Source organism: Engraulis encrasicolus, chromosome 14 (assembly GCF_034702125.1).
Source record: "Engraulis encrasicolus isolate BLACKSEA-1 chromosome 14, IST_EnEncr_1.0, whole genome shotgun sequence".
NCBI classification, from domain to species: Eukaryota; Metazoa; Chordata; class Actinopteri; order Clupeiformes; family Engraulidae; genus Engraulis; species Engraulis encrasicolus.
In genome coordinates this window covers 55,250,953-55,271,852 of record NC_085870.1, presented here as the reverse complement: position 1 = coordinate 55,271,852, position 20,900 = coordinate 55,250,953, and the positions used below count along the sequence as shown (strand labels likewise).

General features: G+C 39.1%; 1 protein-coding gene across 4 annotated transcripts in view; it reads right to left on the bottom strand.

Annotated features, from left to right (window-relative positions):
• The window catches only part of flnbl (filamin B, like), a 249,417-nt gene that overhangs the window by 9,377 nt on the left and 219,140 nt on the right, over positions 1 to 20,900 (bottom strand). Inside the window, exons 46-49 of one of the 4 annotated variants that reach the window (XM_063216180.1) lie at positions 16,072 to 16,248; positions 12,043 to 12,122; positions 11,172 to 11,307; positions 1,806 to 1,985 (exon numbers count right to left, since the gene is read on the bottom strand). In XM_063216180.1, coding sequence (XP_063072250.1) covers positions 1,806 to 1,985; positions 11,172 to 11,307; positions 12,043 to 12,122; positions 16,072 to 16,248 — 573 coding nt within the window. The remainder of the gene's footprint in view (positions 1 to 1,805; positions 1,986 to 11,171; positions 11,308 to 12,042; positions 12,123 to 16,071; positions 16,249 to 20,900) is intronic. The other 3 variants (XM_063216181.1, XM_063216182.1, XM_063216183.1) reach the window with 3 other exon arrangements.

Genomic DNA, 20,900 nt, shown 5'->3' with positions numbered 1-20,900 from the left:
CTCCGCGTCTCCCTCCTCCCCTCCCTCACACACACACGAAGGCACAGTGACAGGCAGCGTCGTGCCGCACATCCGTGACCTTTTTTTAACAGCAGTAGCCTACTTTTCAGTACAATCCTGGCTGGAAAAAATATTGTTGCCCATTTATCCATGACGAAGAAGTTTATGCAGTCATGAAATAGTGGTGGTGCTGTCGCACAGTAGCAAACATCTTTCTCTAACGATGCATTTTTGCGGAACTTCTCCACTCCCTGTCGCTTTCATGAACCTGCTACCCGAGGGTCGTTGTCTGATCTTTTTTCAATGTTTGCTAATGTTTGTAATTTAAGGGTCTATGCGTAGGCCTAGACACAAGCCTTCTGATAAGAATCACTTTAGTGCCGATCGCAAAGGATTTGGAAGTGTGGAGTTTTGCGACTTGTTTCAGTCAAGGACACTGAAATAGGAAGTGAACGGCCCTTCCACGCTTTCAGATGCGTTATTGCAATAACGTCTTGGGATGCATGCAACCATGGACACAACCATGTCAACGAGAGCGCTTATGCCATCACAACTTTGCATCAAGCAAATAATATGCAACAGCTTGCAATACGCGCGCGCACGAGACAGAGAGACATAGAGACAGAGAGACAGAGAGAGAGAGAGAGAGAGAGAGAGAGAGAGAGAGAGAGAGAGAGAGAGAGAGAGAGAGAGAGAGAGACGTCTTCCAACAGGTGCCGCTTTCATACAGTAACCTGGCTACTGTACCCCGCGACGCTCTTGATTACTGGTATACCCACAAGTATTTTTTCTCAACGTGCAGTCCCGTTTTCCTCCGAAGTCGTTCTAAAATATCGACAGAGATTTATGAGTCTCGCAGATTTGTTTTACACATTGGACAGGCGGCTTATAAGATGCTCTGGCAGTTTCTGACAATAGACTATTTTATGATTACAATATGTCATTTTAATCACTGATTTCCCCAAATGGTATTTTAGTTTGACAATTTTATAGAGAAGTGTAGACAAGAGGAAATGAATAATATTTTAGTTGACTAAAATTGTATGAATTTTAGTCGACAAAAACTAGACAAAAACAAAAAAACAAAAAAATTATTTAGATGACTAAATTGTGACTAAAACTAAAATTACATTTTCGTCAAGAGACTAAAACTAAATCTAAATTCAAAAATTCCTGTCAAAATTAACACTGCTGTTATTTTGACCAATTGTAACTTTCTGCAAATAAATGCTCTAAAATGACAATATTTTCTTTTGAAATTTGGAGGAAATGTTGTCAACAGTTTATAGAATGAAACCACAATGTTCAAGGGGTATGCCAGTATTTGCCAACGATTTTAACTGTATTAAGCCCCAAAATAGTGGCATACCCCTTTCATTTTCCTGAAACACATGCCAAAAAATAGTAAGACCTGAAGAAAAACTGGTAATTTCGAGGTGGTCCCAATTTTTGCAGCGTCTGTACAAGCCTTGTGAGTCTTTTGTCAAAACAGTGACGCCCGCTGGTAAGGATCAGAACTGCAAATGTGGCCCTGGCATGGCTTAACGGTGGGGCACTTTGCTGCGAAGCCGATCTGGGTTCGATTCTGGCCTGGGTTCTTTGCCAGCCCCTTCCTGTCTCTCTCTCCCAAACGTTTTCTGTCTCTCTCTAATTGTCCTGTCACTAATAAAGTCTAAAAGACCATTAAAATGTGGCGCTTTTGAAGCGCAAGGTACTATAACCGGTTTGGCGGTTTGGCATTTTTTCTCAGTTTCAACATTGGCTGCACTTTGCTTTTGTAGGGCAGGATTGTAGTCTCCTCTTACCTGCTTGGCTACAGTCCACAGAGAAGCTGGCCCTCTTGCCAACGAAGGCTTTGCTCAGGCCTGGACCTCGGCTCATCACCCTGCTGGCGTCTGAAGCAGCGACACCACTGGACTTGGCCCCAGGGTTTACCATGAGTGTCGATCTCTCACTGGCATTACTTACATTCACCAGACAGTGGCCTACGGGAAATGAGTAACAATGAGGTGCAGAATACTATAATATGAAGAGCTTTGTTGCAAAATGACATTATCCATTTTGGAACGTCTTTGGGAAATTGACATTGTTGTATTGGGCATTGTATTGTTTTGCATTGCAAAATGCATTTCATATACACTGTAGTTTCAGACAGTATATTCTCAAATATTTGAATGGCAAGGATTCACACCTACAGTGGTATGAGGATTTGGGGACCCTTTTGGAAAATCATCATCCATTTATTTCTTGTTGAACTTTTGAGGCAGCAACATCATTTCAACATACAGTCATAGGAAAAAGTTTGCACACCCTTCTGTCAAAATTGGTCATAAAACATGGTCTGATCTTCCCAGAATTCACATTCACATTCACATTCACAGGACAGAAAGGCATAAGTAAGTACACCCTTGCATTCAATAGGTTTTAACCCTCAGTTAGTTGCAATACACTTAACAACACGTTTCCTGTAGTTGCAGAATAGATTAACAAAACAATATGGACGTATCTTGTCTCCCTCTTCTTTAGAAAACTGCCCCTCTTCAGCAAGGTTTCTGGGATTTCTGGAGTATATAGCTTTCTTGACTTCATGCCATATCATCTCAATTGTTTTTTGTCAGGGCTTTGACTGGGCTTTTCCAGAATGTGGATTTCATTGTTATGAAGACATTCTAAAGTCGATTTGCTTCTAAAACATGGGTTGTTGTCCCATTTCAGCACCCATCCTCTTGTGTTCTTCAACTGTGTGACAGACTACCTCACATTTTTTCTGTAAAATATCTCAAATAACTTCTGAGGTCATTGTTCCACTGATAATAGCAAACTGACAAGGGGCTGAGGCACCAAGGTAGCCGAATATAATGATGCTCCCGCCACCATACTCAAAACGTGAGGAAGTCTGTCACATAGTTGAAGCACACAAGAGGATGGGTGTAGGAGGAAGGTGTATGTGTTCCTATTAAAGTGGCCGGTGAGTGTATGTTGTATGACTTGTGTAAAAAGCATATCTGGACATGCCAAAGCATTTTGGAAAATCATATTGGGGTCAGATGAGACTGAGCTACAGTTAGTTGACCATATCTGACAGTAATCTGGCAGAAGGCATATCTTGTTATGGGTCTGTGTGGCTAGCATAGGTAATATAAAGCATATTAAAGTTGAGGGCTTTGTCTCTCTTTTTTTATTTTAAAATCAACAGATTTTCAAGCAAATGTTAAAGAGTCTGTCATAAAGTTTAAGCTGTGCCGAGTTTGGAGCCTCCAGAAGGACAGTAATTGCATTGCACTGATCAAAATTCAACAAGGAGTTGATGCAAAAGTACAAGTACAATGTCTTGAAATGGCTATAACGATCTTGAGATCTTACAATAATTGAAAATAAGTGAATAGATTCGAATCAGGACCTCTATACAAGGTAGAGAAGTAATCTGAGTGAATTTGAGGCATTCTTGACAGAATATTCTGAATAATGCAGTGTTACTAGAGTCTAGACTGTGGGGGGTTGTATTGGAAGCATCCACAGGCAATTAGCAGCAAACATGAACTCACCTTCATATTATTGGTACATTTTCTTGTGACCATATTTATGTACAGGCATATTTTACTTTAAATCAACATAAAACTGTTTTTGTTACACCTATTAAAATTATTTCACAACTGAAATGTTTCTCTTTGTCTACGCTTTAATGTATATTGAAAAGAAGTTGCTGCTTCAAAAGCTCAACGAGAGACAAGCCGATGTAATGATTTTCCAAAAAGGTGCCCAAACTTTCTCATACCTCAGTAGATGAAAGGAAGTCATTTCCAGTAATAAAATATACTAAAGCACATAGCCATAATACAGACATTATACTGAATGGGAATTGTCACCTCGCGGACTAAATCTAAAGCACTACTTAGATTAAACTTAATTGCCCCATAGAAATACTTATTTTAACATCACACAGCACATAAATACAAATCCCAACTACAATGAAGTTGGCACATTTGAAAAATAAAATACTACTATTTTTAAAACATTAAATCCATATTAGACGGAGAATAGTGAAAAGACAACATGTTATCTGTTAACTGAGAAAATGATTGTTTTGGGGGACATACAGTATGTGCTCATTTCATATTTGATAAGCGCTGTATCTACGTATCTACGTATCTACTAGTCTATCTACGTTTTTTGAGGTTTTGCACGTCTACTTAAATGGTTCCTGTCTCCGCATACTTTGAGAGACTCCACAGGAAGTGACAGAAATATTTTGTGATGTACTGCCATTGCCAAGGACGTACAGGGGTTGGAACATCTTTTTTTCCTGAAATGCGGTTATGAAGACCCCTGGAAACTACTACTTTTCAGCACTTTGGCTGATAAATGTGGCCTTGGAAATACAGTGCTGGCCAAAAGTATTGGCACCCCTTCAATTCTGTCAGATAATAATCAATTTCTTCTAGAAAATGATTGCAATCACAAATACTTCGTCATTAATATCTTCATTTGTTTGTCTCGCAATGAAAAAAACACAAAAGAGAATGAAAAAAAGTCAAATGGATGATCATTTTACACAAAATTCCAAAAATGGGCTGGACAGAAGTATTGACACCCTCAGCCTAATACTTGGTAGCACAACCTTTAGACAAAATAACTGCGAACAAGCAGTTCTGATAACCATCAATGAGTTTCCTACAACGCTCTGCTGGAATTTTTGACCATCCTTGAGGTGATTTGAAGGGTGTTTTCTCCACACTGCCATTTTGAGATCTCTCCATAGGTTTTCTATGGGATTCAGGGGTGGACTCCTACATTGTGCTGCAAAATTTGTTGATGGTCTTCAATAGCTAGGCCTACTTGATATGAAGAGAATAGAAGGTCCAGCGCTCCAACGGCTCAGGCAAGAGAAGATGGCTACACCCACATAAATTACAATTGATCACAGTTTAATTATGCACTTAATTATACACTTACACAATTCTTATTTCCGTTGCTGTGTCAACTGTGATGCCATCATATCTACACTCGCGTCTTTAAACAGCATCAATGGGGCACCTAAGTCACGCCCTTCTACTTCCGATCCATGGGGCTGGAGCTCGCAAAATTTTGAATGCGAGTTAATGGAGCGAGTCAAGCTAAATCCTCATCCCGTTTGGCATGTGCTCCGGATTTCACATACTGTATGATGACAGTGAATTTGAAAGGTTTGGATTTGCGTCGTAAGACTACTCATTTTCGGCACGCAAGAAACGTTATTTTAGCTTTTGTGCAAAACTGCACGTGCTACACGTGCGCCTTGCATATGGGTCATTCAACGTCAAATCAACAAGAGCCCGCACACTTAGGTCTCAAAAAAATTCTGAAAATATTACCAAGTGCACCCATGGTACTTAAGAGAAACACTATAAATGTAATTTGACTGTAAGATGTATACTCTCCGTGTTACAGCCAATTTTACTGGGGGAGGGGGGTGCCCATTTTGTTCACACTCTTTTTTTTTGTCAAAGTTCACAAGCCCGTAGCTCAATAACTAAACCATATAGGAAGCTCAAATTAGGCATGCTGGTACATAGATAGGAATAGTTTGTTGCAAAACTGTCAGTTTTGGTCTGTATGATCCTGCATCGTCATGGCATTCCCTCAAAGATGATACAAATTGTACTGGAGTTTTTGGCTGTGCTCTGTTTAGGCCTTCAGAAGACATATTTGTGCCCAACATAGCCTTTTGATGTTTTCCCCTATTGGAGACAAGTAGGAACACTCTCATAAAAAAGCTATAAATAGAAAGGAAACCCCATCAGTGTTTGACCAGAAGACCTCACAAGTCTGACAAATCATTTTGGGTGTCATTTTCAGAGCTCCAGAACCCCTTGTGGGATTGTCCACAGATTTTTATTTTATTTTTTTCTTCATTCTCCATGAATTCTTCTTTTTAAAAATGTCAATGAGACTTGTCTTATGTGATGTTTTCTTTTGTAATTTCCAACCTGAACATGGGCAACATGCACATTGAGAGCAATATGTTTTCTATGCGTTTCTTCCGCTGCCATCTGCTGGTCAAAAAAAGTAACAACATGACTCCTTGTGCCTGACCTACTGTCTCTTTTGGTGTGCGAACCTGCTCCCACATTGAACGCTCCTGAAATCATTGAAATTGAAAGGGATACCTGCACCCCTGCACAGGGACTCTCAGGCAAAATTTGCATTTGATTATTTAGTCTTTACATTAAATGTTATAGAAATCACGTTGCTCTCTTTTTGCATTTTGTCCATGTTCAGGGTGGAAATTACAAAAGAAAACATCAAATAAGACAAGTCTCATTGTCATTTTTAAAAAGAAGACTTCATGGAGAATGAAGAAAAATATAAAATAAAAATCTGTGGACAATCCCACAAGGTGTTCTGGTGCTCTGAAAATGACACCCAAAATGATTTGTCAGACTTGTGAGGTCTTCTGGTCAAACACTGATGGGGTTTCCTTTCTATTTATAGATTTTTATGGGAGTGTTTCTACTTGTATCTACAAGGGGAAAAAATCATGAGGCATGATCATTTTACACAAAATTCCAAAAATGGGCTGGACAGAAGTATTGACACCCTCAGCCTAATACTTGGTAGCACAACCTTTAGACAAAATAACTGCGAACAAGCAGTTCTGATAACCATCAATGAGTTTCCTACAACGCTCTGCTGGAATTTTTGACCATCCTTGAGGTGATTTGAAGGGTGTTTTCTCCACACTGCCATTTTGAGATCTCTCCATAGGTTTTCTATGGGATTCAGGGGTGGACTCCTACATTGTGCTGCAAAATTTGTTGATAGTCTTCAATAGCTAGGCCTACTTGATATGAAGAGAATAGAAGGTCCAGCGCTCCAACGGCTCAGGCGAGAGAAGATGGCTACACCCACACAAATTACAATTGATCACAGTTTAATTATGCACTTAATTATACACTTACACAATTCTTATTTCCGTTGCTGTGTCAACTGTGATGCCATCATATCTACACTCGCGTCTTTAAACAGCATCAATGGGGCACCTAAGTCACGCCCTTCTACTTCCGATCCATGGGGCTGGAGCTCGCAAAATTTTGAATGCGAGTTAATGGAGCGAGTCAAGCTAAATCCTCATCCCGTTTGGCATGTGCTCCGGATTTCACATATGATGACAGTGAATTTGAAAGGTTTGGATTTGCGCCGTAAGACCACTCATTTTCGGCACGCAAGAAACGTTATTTTAGCTTTTGTGCAAAACTGTGTTGGAGACTACACGTGCGCCTTGCATATGGGTCATTCCACGCCAAATCAACAAGAGCCCGCGCACTTAGGTCTCAAAAAATTCTGAAAATATTACCAAGTGTACCCATGGTACTTAAGAGAAACACTGTAAATTTATTTGAATGTAAGATGTATACTCTCCGTGTTACAGCCAATTTTACTGGGGGAGGGGGGTGCCCATTTTGTTCACACTCTTTTTTTTGTCAAAGTTCACAAGCCCGTAGCTCAATAACTAAACCATATAGGAAGCTCAAATTTGGCATGCTGGTACATAGATAGGAATAGTTTGTTGCAAAACTGTCAGTTTTGGTCTGTATGATCCTGCATCGTCATGGCATTCCCTCAAAGATGATACAAATTGTACTGGAGTTTTTGGCTGTGCTCTGTTTAGGCCTTCAGAAGACATATTTGTGCCCAACATAGCCTTTTGATTTTTTCCCCTTGTAGAGACAAGTAGGAACACTCTCATAAAAAGCTATAAATAGAAAGGAAACCCCATCAGTGTTTGACCAGAAGACCTCACAAGTCTGACAAATCATTTTGGGTGTCATTTTCAGAGCTCCAGAACCCCTTGTGGGATTGTCCACAGATTTTTATTTTATTTTTTTCTTCATTCTCCATGAATTCTTCTTTTTAAAAATGTCAATGAGACTTGTCTTATGTGATGTTTTCTTTTGTAATTTCCAACCTGAACATGGGCAACATGCACATTGAGAGCAATATGTTTTCTATGCGTTTCTTCCGCTGCCATCTGCTGGTCAAAAAAAGTAACAACATGACTCCTTGTGCCTGACCTACTGTCTCTTTTGGTGTGCGAACCTGCTCCCACATTGAACGCTCCTGAAATCATTGAAATTGAAAGGGATACCTGCACCCCTGCACAGGGACTCTCGGGTGATCATGTCTGGGCAAAATTTGCATTTGATTATTTAGTCTTTACATTAAATGTTATCAAAATCATGTTGCTCTCTTTTTGCATTTTACCCATGTTCAGGGTGGAAATTACAAAAGAAAACATCACATAAGACAAGTCTCATTGTCATTTTTAAAAAGAAGACTTCATGGAGAATGAAGAAAAATATAAAATAAAAATCTGTGGACAATCCCACAAGGTGTTCTGGTGCTCTGAAAATGACACCCAAAATGATTTGTCAGACTTGTGAGGTCTTCTGGTCAAACACTGATGGGGTTTCCTTTCTATTTATAGATTTTTATGGGAGTGTTTCTACTTGTATCTACAAGGGGAAAAAATCATGAGGCTATGTTGGGCACAAATATGTCTTCTGAAGGCCTAAACAGAGCACAGCCAAAAACACCAGTACAATTTGTATCATCTTTGAGGGAATGCTATGACGATGCAGGATCATACAGACCAAAACTGACAGTTTTGCAACAAACTATTCCTATCTATGTACCAGCATGCCAAATTTGAGCTTCCTACATGGTTTAGTTCTTGAGCTACGGGCTTGTGAACTTTGACAAAAAAAAGAGTGTGAACAAAATGGGCACCCCCCTCCCTCAGTAAAATTGGCTGTAACACGGAGAGTATACATCTTACATTCAAATAAATTTACAGTGTTTCTCTTAAGTACCATGGGTACACTTGGTAATATTTTCAGAATTTTTTGAGACCTAAGTGCGCGGGCTCTTGTTGATTTGGCGTGGAATGACCCATATCTGACGTGGACCGAGGCACAGCCAACCCTACCGCTGCACCGTGGCTTAAGTGGCTGCACGTCGGACATGCAACGTCTGTTGTGTAGTCCAAATAATTACATATTTTTGCACACACACAACTCAAAAATCGCTTGCCAAGTGAAGTCAACAAGCACACCATTGGTTGTTATTAATTCTGAGGCACAGCATATGTGTGATCGACGGGGAAATGCGAGGTGGGTCGGAAAATAGCTTTGATCAGTCCATTACAGCCCAGTCAAAAGTTTTTCCGTTGCCAGCCCCACAAGCCGCCCGGAAGGGGTGGAGACTTAGGTGCCCCATAAGCGCAAGTTTCCTCTTTTCCCTCCATATCCTGTGGGTGTCTCCACTGTGCCATGCCGCTATGATCAATCTTAGCGTGTTACGACTACTCCAGACCACTCATGGATTTCTCTACGAGTTACGGGTCATCCTATGATCGTTCTTTGGTAATATGGCTTTGGGAAATGCTCTGTAAACTCCACGATGGTGTTATGTGTGAACTTACGTAGTGTTAAGTACTACTTAGGCTAAGGCCCTTTGAGATACGCGCTCCAGTAGGTTAAAGGTTTAGGTTAAAACCTAAATATCTCAGCCTCCAAAGCACACAAAAAGAGGAAATACGTTGCATTTAAAAGCTAGAACCCCCATATTGCATTATAATGTGTTCATTCACCCTCAAATCTCAAGAGTCTGAATGCAGTGTATGTGTTGCTCCAGGCTAAATCGGGTTAAACTACAAAATGTTACTAGGAGTGCAGACCTCCGCCAAGGAAGCTGTTCGATAGTCAAATGTTCTTTGTTACACCCATTTTTTTCAGGTCTTTCTGCCTTGTTTTAGCGAAGTTAGAAACTGGAATGTTTTGCCCGATTTGCCCTATCCTGCAATGGTGAAGAATATTAAGACATTCTGGATCCAGATCACAACCAAAATGTAATCACTGGTTCCTTTTGTCATTTCCAACAACTCCACAAAATTTCACAAAATATGTGCATAACGTTTTGAGTTATCCTGCTGACAGACAACCAAACAAACAGACAGACAAACAAACCAACGTGATCGAAAACATAACCTCCTTGACGGAGGTAATAAAATGCATCACTTAGAGCACTGTTCATTTGAAACTTAGGCTTGTCTAGGACTGTTGATGTTTTCTTAACATATATTTTTTAATTCATCCACCAAGTATCAAAGTAGAACAGCTTTCAAAAGCTGTCAGATGTGCATTTATTTGGGAACCAGGATAAGAGCTGTAGAACACTTCTAGGCAATTTCATATTGTCTTTTTTTTTTTTCTAAACCCAACCACCATCCCCCCTTATGGGGTACCTAATTTTTTGTCTTTCATTCTTTTTTTTTCTTTTTTTTTCCTTTCTTTTAAATATATTTTCATTTACCTTTCTTTTTTAATAAAACAATACAATAAACAAAACATGGGTTTAACAACAAAGAAGGACAATAGTAAAAAGAAAAAAATAAGAAAGAAACAAAATATTCAAATCTGAAGTCCCCCAAAAATGTCAGACTGTATATTTAGTGCCCACCCACCACCCTCATATAACCCCCCCACCCTCCCCAGGGGATGAAGTTACAGTTTACATTTTATCCTGATGCAATGAGAAGTATTACATTACATACAATTACATTTCATATTGTCTTGCTGGGGAACTAATTACAGGCAGCTGCTTGGCTTTGTGGCTATGCTGTTAGTTTGAAGATCAGGAGGTTGTCAGTTCGAATCCCACTACGACCCAGATTGCTTTTCAGATTTCATTATATGCAGTGTTCCTTAGCTAAGTTAATAGCACGTATGTTATTTATTTAACTAAAACTGCTCAGCTATTGCCCAAAAGGCAAGCCCGCTTTTAGCATTTTCTGCAAGAATGCAATCTTGTTAGCAAGTGTCTTCCTTTCTGTTTCTGTTCCTTTCCTACCTTTGATTGCCCCTGTTCCAAATCGTTTGAGGCATGTGACTTTTTCATGTTCATGAATATCCCCAAAACAATCATTTTGCTCTCTTCTGATGGCTATGTTTTCTTTGTATTATTTTATATTTGATTTAAGAATTGAATTTTGAAAATGATTATTTTGAGAATTTGAGTATTTTGTTGATATTCACAATGTACCGGATGTGTTCCAACTTCAGTGTTGGGGTTTGTGCATATACACCCCCTACACACACACACACACACACACACACACACACACACACACATACCGGTAATTCTGGCTTTGAAAGGACTACCACTGATATGGTTAGAGCCGTGCTTGACGCTGATGTCATAATTCCCTGGGGCCAGTGGTGTGTATGACACATTGAATCCCTCCGGGCACTCCCGGCATTCCATTTTCACCTTGGCAATAATAATAAAAATAATACATTTTATTTATAACGTCTTTCAAGGTACCCAAGAACACTTTACAGAATGTTAAAATAGTAGCATGTTAAAACAGTGGTAAGATAAAGTAGTAAAACGGTAGAAATAAGTCGTAAGACAGTAGAAAGAAACAAAAGTCAGCAATACAAGTTAAAAGGTGCAACAGCAAATAAAACTCAACAGTAAATGTGAAAAGGCATAGCAGTGTGAATATTTTTATGTTTGCTGCCGTCTCTGTTATTTGGCTAATTTTTTTTTTGTCTCAAGTGACTATATAATGGCCGTCTATAGGCCATTCAAATCTGTTCTTAAAACCACTCCAGACACTGGCATTCCCAAACAAGTTTGAAAGCGAGATACGGCTTCTGTCATTTTTTTATTTGCCATTTTGTGAATGAAAGAAACAAATGTCTTTACAAAATGTGAACAAAAACACGGCGGAAAAAGCCATGTCTTGCTATAAAATTTGTTATGGAATACCAGTGAACACCACTAAATACTTGGTGAGTGGCATATTCTTGAAAACAAAGAATAAGGGTTGTTTTAAGAAACGATATGGACATGCCCATAGACGGCCAATCTCAAGCCGGTTGAGACAAAATCCAAATGAGCAAAATAACAGAGACAACAGCAAATACAAATAAATAGGAGATTAGGAATCTAGTCAAAGGGTTGTAAAGAGTGAGTGTGAGTATGAGACGAGTGAAGCACCTTGGAAGGACCTTCAATGGTCACAGCAACAGCGCCCATCGTCCCCGCTTTATTGTTGATGGTAAACTCTGCCAGATTACCTTATATCATGAAAAGAAAGTATGTGCAGATGAAAATGTTCTGAAAGATCAAAGAATTATGGCTTTCATGACATGAAACTCAGCAGCTAGATTACTTACACACACCAGACCCTGGCATCACATTACCCCTATCCTCTATCAATTACACTGACTTCCTATCCATTCACGTATCCATTTCAAAATTCTCCTCCTGGTATACAAGGCCCAGCACAACCTTGCACCCTCCTACATCACAAGTCTCCTCACCCCATACAATCCCACCCGCACACTACGCTCCACTGACTCACTCCTCCTTACAGTTCCCTCCACACACCTGCGCACCATGGGCGACAGGGCATTTAGTGTTGTTGGCCCCAAACTTTGGAATTCTCTCCCACTGTCACTTCGTCAGTGTTCTACACTGTATACTTTTAAATCTAAGCTGAAGACACACCTTTTTACAACTGCTTTTCAACTTCACTGACAGGCACTTCCACTTTATTTTAATTATCAGTTTATTTTTTATTTTACATATTATTTTTTCCCCTCATTTTTATTCTATTTTCAAATGCATTCAACTTCTTTTTCTTATTTTAAAACATTTATTTCTATTGTACTTTTATTTCTATTTTATTTTTGCATTTTACTCTCCTATTGTTAATTCACTGAAGCTTTGTTGTACTTTTGTTTTGATTGTAAAGTGTCCTTGGGTATTTTGAAAGGCGCTCAAAAATAAAATGTATTATTATTATTATTATTATTATTATTATTATTATTATTATTATTATTATTATTATTATTCACTCCCCACTTAGCCGTTTTTTGTTTTTTTTATCCATCATCTGAAGCTTCAGCGCATCACAAACAAAAGTATCCGTTGGGGAGCAGGTGGGTTGGAGCCTAGACCAATTCCATCTTTCAATACTTAACAGAGTATCTTTTGTACCAACTAATCATCTGAAGAAATTTGACATAAAAGTAGACATGTTTAAGTTTTTCAGGCAACTGCGCCTGAGAGAGTTCTTTGATAATGGCACAGAACAAGATGATTTGAACTCTCAGACAGCAAGTAATACAGAGGAATCAAGGAAAGTCTTCAGGGGGAAAAGTCTTTTCATGCCCCCTGTAAACCGGAATAACTCCATAGAGACTTACTGCAGATTAGTAGAACAAGAAGTTGATGCATTTCTAAATGAAAATCAGAGGTCTGCATACAACAATTTGTCGAAAGAAGAGAAGAAGGCCTTAGAAGAGTGACGACTCTATTGTAATAAAACCCGCCGACAAGGGAGGAGCAACAGTTGTGATGAATAAAATTGATTATGTTGAAGAATGTGTATAGTAAGGCAATTGTCTGATAGGAACTTTTATGAGGTACTGTCTGACAATACCACACAGGTATTTAAATGTATGATTTTAGATACTTTGAATGATTTACTACATCAAGGGGAGATATCAAGAGATGAATTTAACTTTTTAAAAATTGAACACCCTATTGTTACTACATTTTATATCCTACCAAAAAAGGTTGGAATGTCCACCTGGTAGGCCTATTGTGGCCAATATAGGATCTGTGACCTCAAATCTGTCCACCTTTGTAGACCATTTTATTAGGCCATTAGCTGAGGGATTACCCTCGTTCACAAAAGACACGGGTCATGTTATCAACATTGTGGAATCAGTAACTCTTGGGGAAGAAGTGTTTTTGGCCTATTTTGATATAAATGCCATGTATACTGTTATACCCCATGATGGCGGGTTAATTGCATTAGACCATTACTTAAATGACCCTTCAATGTGTCCCTCAAAAGAGTCCATTCTTACTCTTACCAAACTGATTTTGGAATATAATTATTGGATATTTCAGGATACATTTTACAAACAAAAACGGGGAGTCCCTATGGGAAGTGCATTCTCGCCTTCATTTGCAAACTTATATATGGGTCTGTTTGAAGAACATTATATTTATTCAAACCACAGTTTTAGATATAACTCAATATTATGGAAAAGCTATTTGGATGATGTGCTATGTATATTTAAGGGTTTGCTAGTGGAGTTACAAATGTTTTTCACATATCTGAATACATGTTGTGAATATTTATCCTTCACAATGGAATACGATAAAAACAAAATTAGTTTCTTGGAGTTATGGATCATTCGCAATGGGGCTCACCTATATACTGATCTATACCGTAAATCTACGGCACGCAATACCCTACTTCGGGCTGACTCTGAGCATCCACGTCATCTAAAGGAAAGTCTCCCATTTAGTCAATTATGTAGAGTGAAGCGTATTTGTAAAACACCTGAGAATTTTAGGAGAAACACCAACTTTTCAAGAAGGGGTTACCATTGAAAGGTTTTGAACAATGCCATAGAAACCATCCCAAGGTCCAATTTACTTTCAACAAAAAATAAGGTTAAATCAAATAAAAGGATAGTATTCTCAACTGAATACCATGGGCAATCAGTGACTTAACGCAGCATCATAAATAAACACTGGCATATTCTAAAATCAGAACATCCTCTCATAGTGTACAAAAGAGGTAAAAACTTGAGAGATCAGTTGGTGCATTCCTACCTCCCTCCTAACACTTCTAGTTCCCAACCGGTGTTAACTCCTATCCCAGATGGGAATAGACGATGTGGATCTTGTACCCAATGTAATTACACCTACAAATGCAGCAAATTTAAACATCCACACACAGGAAAAGATATCCAAATTAAAGGGAAAATTTCATGCAACACCACATCTGTAATTTATTTACTTACTTGCCCTTGTGGTAAATCATATGTGGGCAAAACATCTAGAGTTCTACAAACCCAGATTGCAGAGCACAGAAGTACCAGTAAAAATTTAAATTATCCTGTAGCAGCTCATTTTGTGGAGTTTAATCATCCCATTTCTTCATTAAAACACATTGGAATCGAGAAGGTGACTTTGCCCCCTAGGGGGGGAACCTCGACCTGTTATTATCTAGAAGGGATCATTTTTGGATTCACAATCTTAAAACTCTAGCACCTCACGGTTTGAATGTGGACTTTGATTTAAAATGTTTCCTGTGATTGAAACTTGACATGTAGACCTACTATGATTAAATGATGATATTATTAATGATGATCCATTTGGACTGATGCTGTAATATTGTCTTTTGATCTTTTTCTTTTTTTCTCTCTTTGCTTTCTACAGTTTTTTTGTAAAAAAAATGACAGAGTGGCTACGTTTACATGATGTTTTTAAGTCCGATTTAATAAATGAGATTTAAATAGATCGGATTAAGAGTTATTTTGCGACGGATCCATTGACTTTCACTAGCTTAGCGACATATTCCCTCTTTTAACTTCTCTTAAAGCAAGACAACGCTTAACATGAAAAATAAGACACTTTACCACCTTTATAAACCCCAGCCAACGATTGTAACTGCATTAAGCCCCCAAATAGTGGCATACCCCTTTAAAGGTGCACTGTGTAGGATTGTGGCTAGAGTAGGTATTGCAACTATGCTGCTCATTGAAACCGCGCTGCCTACTGTCAAAATTGATAGTAATAAACTTATATTCACTAGCAGAGGTGATTCTAGGGTCAGGTGGGGCCCCAAGCAAAAATGCAAAACAATTAACATTTGAACCAAAATCGCCACTACAGTGGTAAAGTGTGGGCTGTTACTCACTATCTGGAGGCTTGTGGCCTCAAGCGGCTGCCTGCCTTGCCTGGTGGCAAGATACGCCTCTGTTCACTAGTATAGTACAGTGCAGTAGAATAGTACAGTAAGTTTTGTAGCTATACAAATCTATGTTTAGTGCCACTTTTCTAGTTATAATGAATACTAAAAATTTGAAGGTGGTGGTAAGTATTCATGACAAAGGTAGCATTTGTGAGCGGGCAGCATTAATTCTGGAATTAAACTACTGAAAATATTATACAGTGCAAATTTGAGGAATAGTTTTGTGAATCTGGGACCCAAGGTACCTGTTGTTCCTCTTTTCAGACCAGCTCCATACGCAGTTACTAAGCCAGGATCTCCACTCTCTCCACGCTCTCCAACTCGCACTAGGAATGGACTGCCAGGGATTTGGCTGCCGTTGAACCTCACATCAATAGTGTGGACCCCATTCTCTCGAGGAATGAATCGAATGGCATATTTATCTGAGAAGAAGTCAATGAGAACAATGCATTGAATGGATGAATGGATGAATGGATGAATGAATAAATGAATGAATGAATGAATGAATGAATGAATGAATGAATGAATGAATGAAAACTTTTATTGCACCGAAGGGGTTTGTCTTATGCTTCGGAGGCAGAGAACAAACACTTGGACATACATGTGCTGCTAAAATTGAAAGACCGCCTCGAAGAGACCAGTTTTTTCTGGATCGTCAAAATAACACAAAAATGCAATGTCTTCAGACCTCAAAAAAACAATCCAGAGAAAACATATGATATTCACTTTAAAACAACATAATAGTAATGTGTTAACTTAACCGGACAGGTCAGACCATTCATTTTGAATTACTTCGTAATCTGCGAATGGTCTGATTACCCTTCTATGGGGAGCGCTTTCCAGCCGGCGTTCAGACAATCGGCAGTGTTGCCGGATGTAAAATATTTAATCTATTTTATCAAAATCTCAAAATTATCATTTTTGGGGGCTTTTGGGAGGATATTATTGTTCACAAACCAAATGCTTGCTTTCAGTCAACTGAAGGAAAACTCTGAAATGATCATACAACATGTGTTTTTGATAGTACAGAGGACAAAATTATGGCACAAATTATCGTATATCTGGCAGCACTGACAACCGGTGTCATCTGCCAATAGGCGAAAGCACTGCATAATAACCTAAGTCAACTGTCAGCGTTTGGTCAGAGCTCATTTCAAACTAGAAACACTCAGAGAGCACAGACCTCCGCCAAGGAAGCTGCTTGATAGAACATTTGACTATGTTACACCTTGTTTTCATTGAAGTCTTTCTGCCTTCTTTTTGTGGAGTTGGAAACTGGAATGTTTTGCCTTGTCCAGCAATTAAATTTGTGATCACTAGCGGCGTCTAGATTTATAGGCCAGCAATGGTAAAGAAACTTTTAAAAGGTCCTGGTTCTGGTTCGTGATCCGGATACTTTTTCCTTGGGTCATTACTAACAACTCCACAGAGTTTCATCCAAATCCGTTTATAACTTTTTGAGTTATCCTGCTGACAGAATCTTCAAAAAGTCCTGGTTCCGGTTCGTGATCCGGATCACCACCAGAATTTAAATCACTTGTTCCTTGGCTCATTACCGGCAACTCCACAAAGTTTCAGCCAAATCCGTTGATTAATTTTTGAGCTATCCTGCTGACAGACAAACAGACAGACAGACAAACCAACGCGACCGAAAGCATTACCTCCTGGCGGAGGTAACCAGAGCTGAGCTCACTTCTCCTGTCCTAGTGCTCCAGGGCACAGAGGATCCAGACCAAAAATTAATGACTAAGTAATTAATGTGGTCTGGTAAAAGCAGGCTAGTGTTAACTTAGGAAGAGTTCAGAAATCAATATTTGGTAGAATAACCCTGGACTTTAATCACAGCTGTCATGCATCTTGGCATGCTCTCGACCAGTCTTTCATATAGTTTTGGAATGATTTAATTCCAGCCCCTGGTGCAAAGATTCAAGTTGCTGAGCTTTGCTTGATGGCTTGTGACCACCTCTCTTCCATTTGATCACATTTCAGGCGTTTTCCATGGGACACTGCAACATGATGTCCAAAAATTCTGTGCTTCTGGACACGGATGTTAAGGACACAAAATCTGTGTCCAGGAGCACGGATTTTGCCAAAATACATCTATACGCAGATGGATATTCATCCGTGCGAGCTCACAAAGTGTAACAAAGATGCACGAATCACTAAGGGTCTGCACGAGAGCCAGGCTAGAGCAATTATATAGCAAGGACTGGACATACCCTTCTCAATGACGGTGGGGTGGTAACAGTGTTGGGAAAGTTCATTTTCTACGTGAACTAGTTCTAGTTCAAGTTCACAGCTCTCAAAATGAACTAGTTCGTTCATAGTTCACAAAATAAATGAACTAGTTAATTTCAGTCCCCCCCCAAAAAAAATAAATAAATAAATAATAATTCATTGACAAAGCCCATATAAATGCTCCACAGATAGCCATTATTTAATGGGTTAATTAGTGTTAACAATGACATTGCTGGATATTACTGTATTTTAGTTGTGCATTAGAGCAGCGGTTTATTAGTAGTAGTAGTAATAGAGAGTATAGTCCTTGTTTTCTGCAGTGTTGGAAAAGGCCCATATTTAATTCGTTTTAACAATGAGATTGTTAGATATTAGTCTACTGTATTTTAGTTTTGCATTATGAGTGGTTTATCAGTAGTAGTCCTTAACAGTGTTTGTTGTTTAGACACTGTGTGTGCTGAGCGATTTCACTTCTTTTCGGTTACTGTATGGACTGGACTTACAACGGATGCGTGGATTCTGTAACGTTTTCCTGCACTGTTGTTCTCTGTCTCATGCGCAAAATTTGCCATCCTGCAACATGCCAGCAGACAGCTTTCTCTTGTTGTTGGTGCTGCGCGCAGTGCATTTTAACTTAAATAGTGAAGCGAGAGCACTCCACACTTATTCCAAACGCCTAGAAGACGGTCGCTAGAAGCGTTAATCTAAAAAGTCACCGGGAGGTCAGAAAACTCGCACACTGCTGGATGGTTGAGGCCGCTCTGATTTTAAGTAGAGCTATGCCTGCTGTTTGCTTGGTCCTGCCTCTTTGTATGAGACGAAAGACAGTCTGAGAGAATGGTGTCAGACGCTGTCAGAGAGAATGGATAAGACATAATACTAGACTCTCTGACACTGTGTTTAGTCGCGGTTCCTGCAGGAATATTAATGACATCTGGTAACTACGGAATTAACGGAATGAACTAATGAACATGGGCTCCAGAATGAACGCGTTCATAGTTCATTCATCATCTTGTAAATATTGTACGTTCAATTCACGTTCGTTCAAAATATGAACTTGTTCATGAACTTTCGTTCATTGAACGCGTTCGGGTACAACACTGGGTGGTAAGATGTATTTTTTTTCATGTACCACTTAGTTTTAATTGTAAAAACCCTACAATCAATGCAGAACATTATAAAGAGTAATAGTTTTGAAGCAAAACGTAACTATTCCTTTGTGATAATTAAGTTAATGTTTGAGAATATTAGCTCTAAAAAGTGCCGTGCATGATGGGTACGCAATCTACAGACAACCTACCCAGCTCTGAGCATACCTACGTCCTTAGCTCCTCCCCTCACTCATGCAATTTAGTTGTTATCCAAACAATTTGCCATGTACGTAACAACAGAAATATTATCATTGCTGGATTGGCCATGCATTGCATTTCTGACAAAGGGCGTACCCATCATGCAGTGCACTTCTTAGACCTAAATTTCTCAAACATTAACTTATTTATCACAAAGGAATAGCTTAATTTTGCCTCTAAACTATTACTCATCGTTATATACTGCATTTATTGTAGGGTTTTTACAATGAAAACTAATTGGTATGTAAAAATATCTCACCACCCCACCATCACTGAGAAGTTTATGTCCAATCCTTGCTATATAATGCCTCATTTGACCGGTGCTACATTGAGTGGAGTTGGTGAGACCTAAAGTCAGCAACAGTCGCTTTCTTACACTTTGCTGCCCAAGGGGGGCCTGGGTAGAGTGGGGGCCCTAGGTAGTGCGGGGGCCCTAAGCCATCCGGACTGAGCAATGCCTCACTTTAGAATAGGGACCCTTATTCCACATCTGTTTTCACACTGTTCAGGGTTTGTTCACACAGTGTACCAGGAGCTTAAACACACTGTATTCTGGCACTTACTGCTTACTCATAAATTAAGGTCTACGAGGTCCTTACTAAGTTTATATTGGTAATAAATCCCTCATTGTGCATGAATAAGACATTTGCGAATAAATGTCTAACAACTGTCTGATTTTGTTTAGTACATGCCTTTCAAGTTACTTACATAGGCATTTATATTCTATGTATTAGTGCTAATAGATGTAACCCTAAAATAAAGTGTTACCCAATAGTTCCATTCGTGGAAATATTTGTGGTCGCTCATTTTTTGCTGCGGCTGTATAGACAATTACAACAGAACATAAAGGCATCAATAATGTGGGCGCCATACTCTTGAGGAAGGAACCGAATGGCATATGTATCTGAGAAATCAATGAGAAGTAGATTGAATTGAAAGCATATTTGTGACATAAGAACTTCAGATGCAATATGCAAACAATTAAATCAGAGCCATCCCTAGCAGGCATGCCACTGAAGCAATGTCTTCACTGTTGTAACTGCACTGTGCTAAGTAATGTGACTGGTAGAGCTGCACGATATATAGGGTGTGCAGAATTACTAGGCAAACAAGTTGTTGACCGTCCATTCGATGTATATTTTCCAACACCAACCTGTATGAACATGAAAACTTATATTTGTAAAATAAGAAAAGGTATGATTGAATGAGTCCCTATATCAGGTGTGCCTAATTATTAGGCAACTTCGTTTTCCTCTGGGAAAATGGGCCACAAAAAAATCTACCTCTGAAAAGTCTATAAACAATTTGAAGTTTTCGAGAGAGATGTGGCTGTCTTGAAATCGCCAAGACCTTGGTCATGTGATCACAGAACTATCAAACACACTGTTACAAAGCCATCGATGTCACAAATAAACTGCCAAAGATTGAGAAGAATTTAAGGTGAAAATACCAGAAAACTATTATCCTGCAGTGCTGCTATGTTCCAG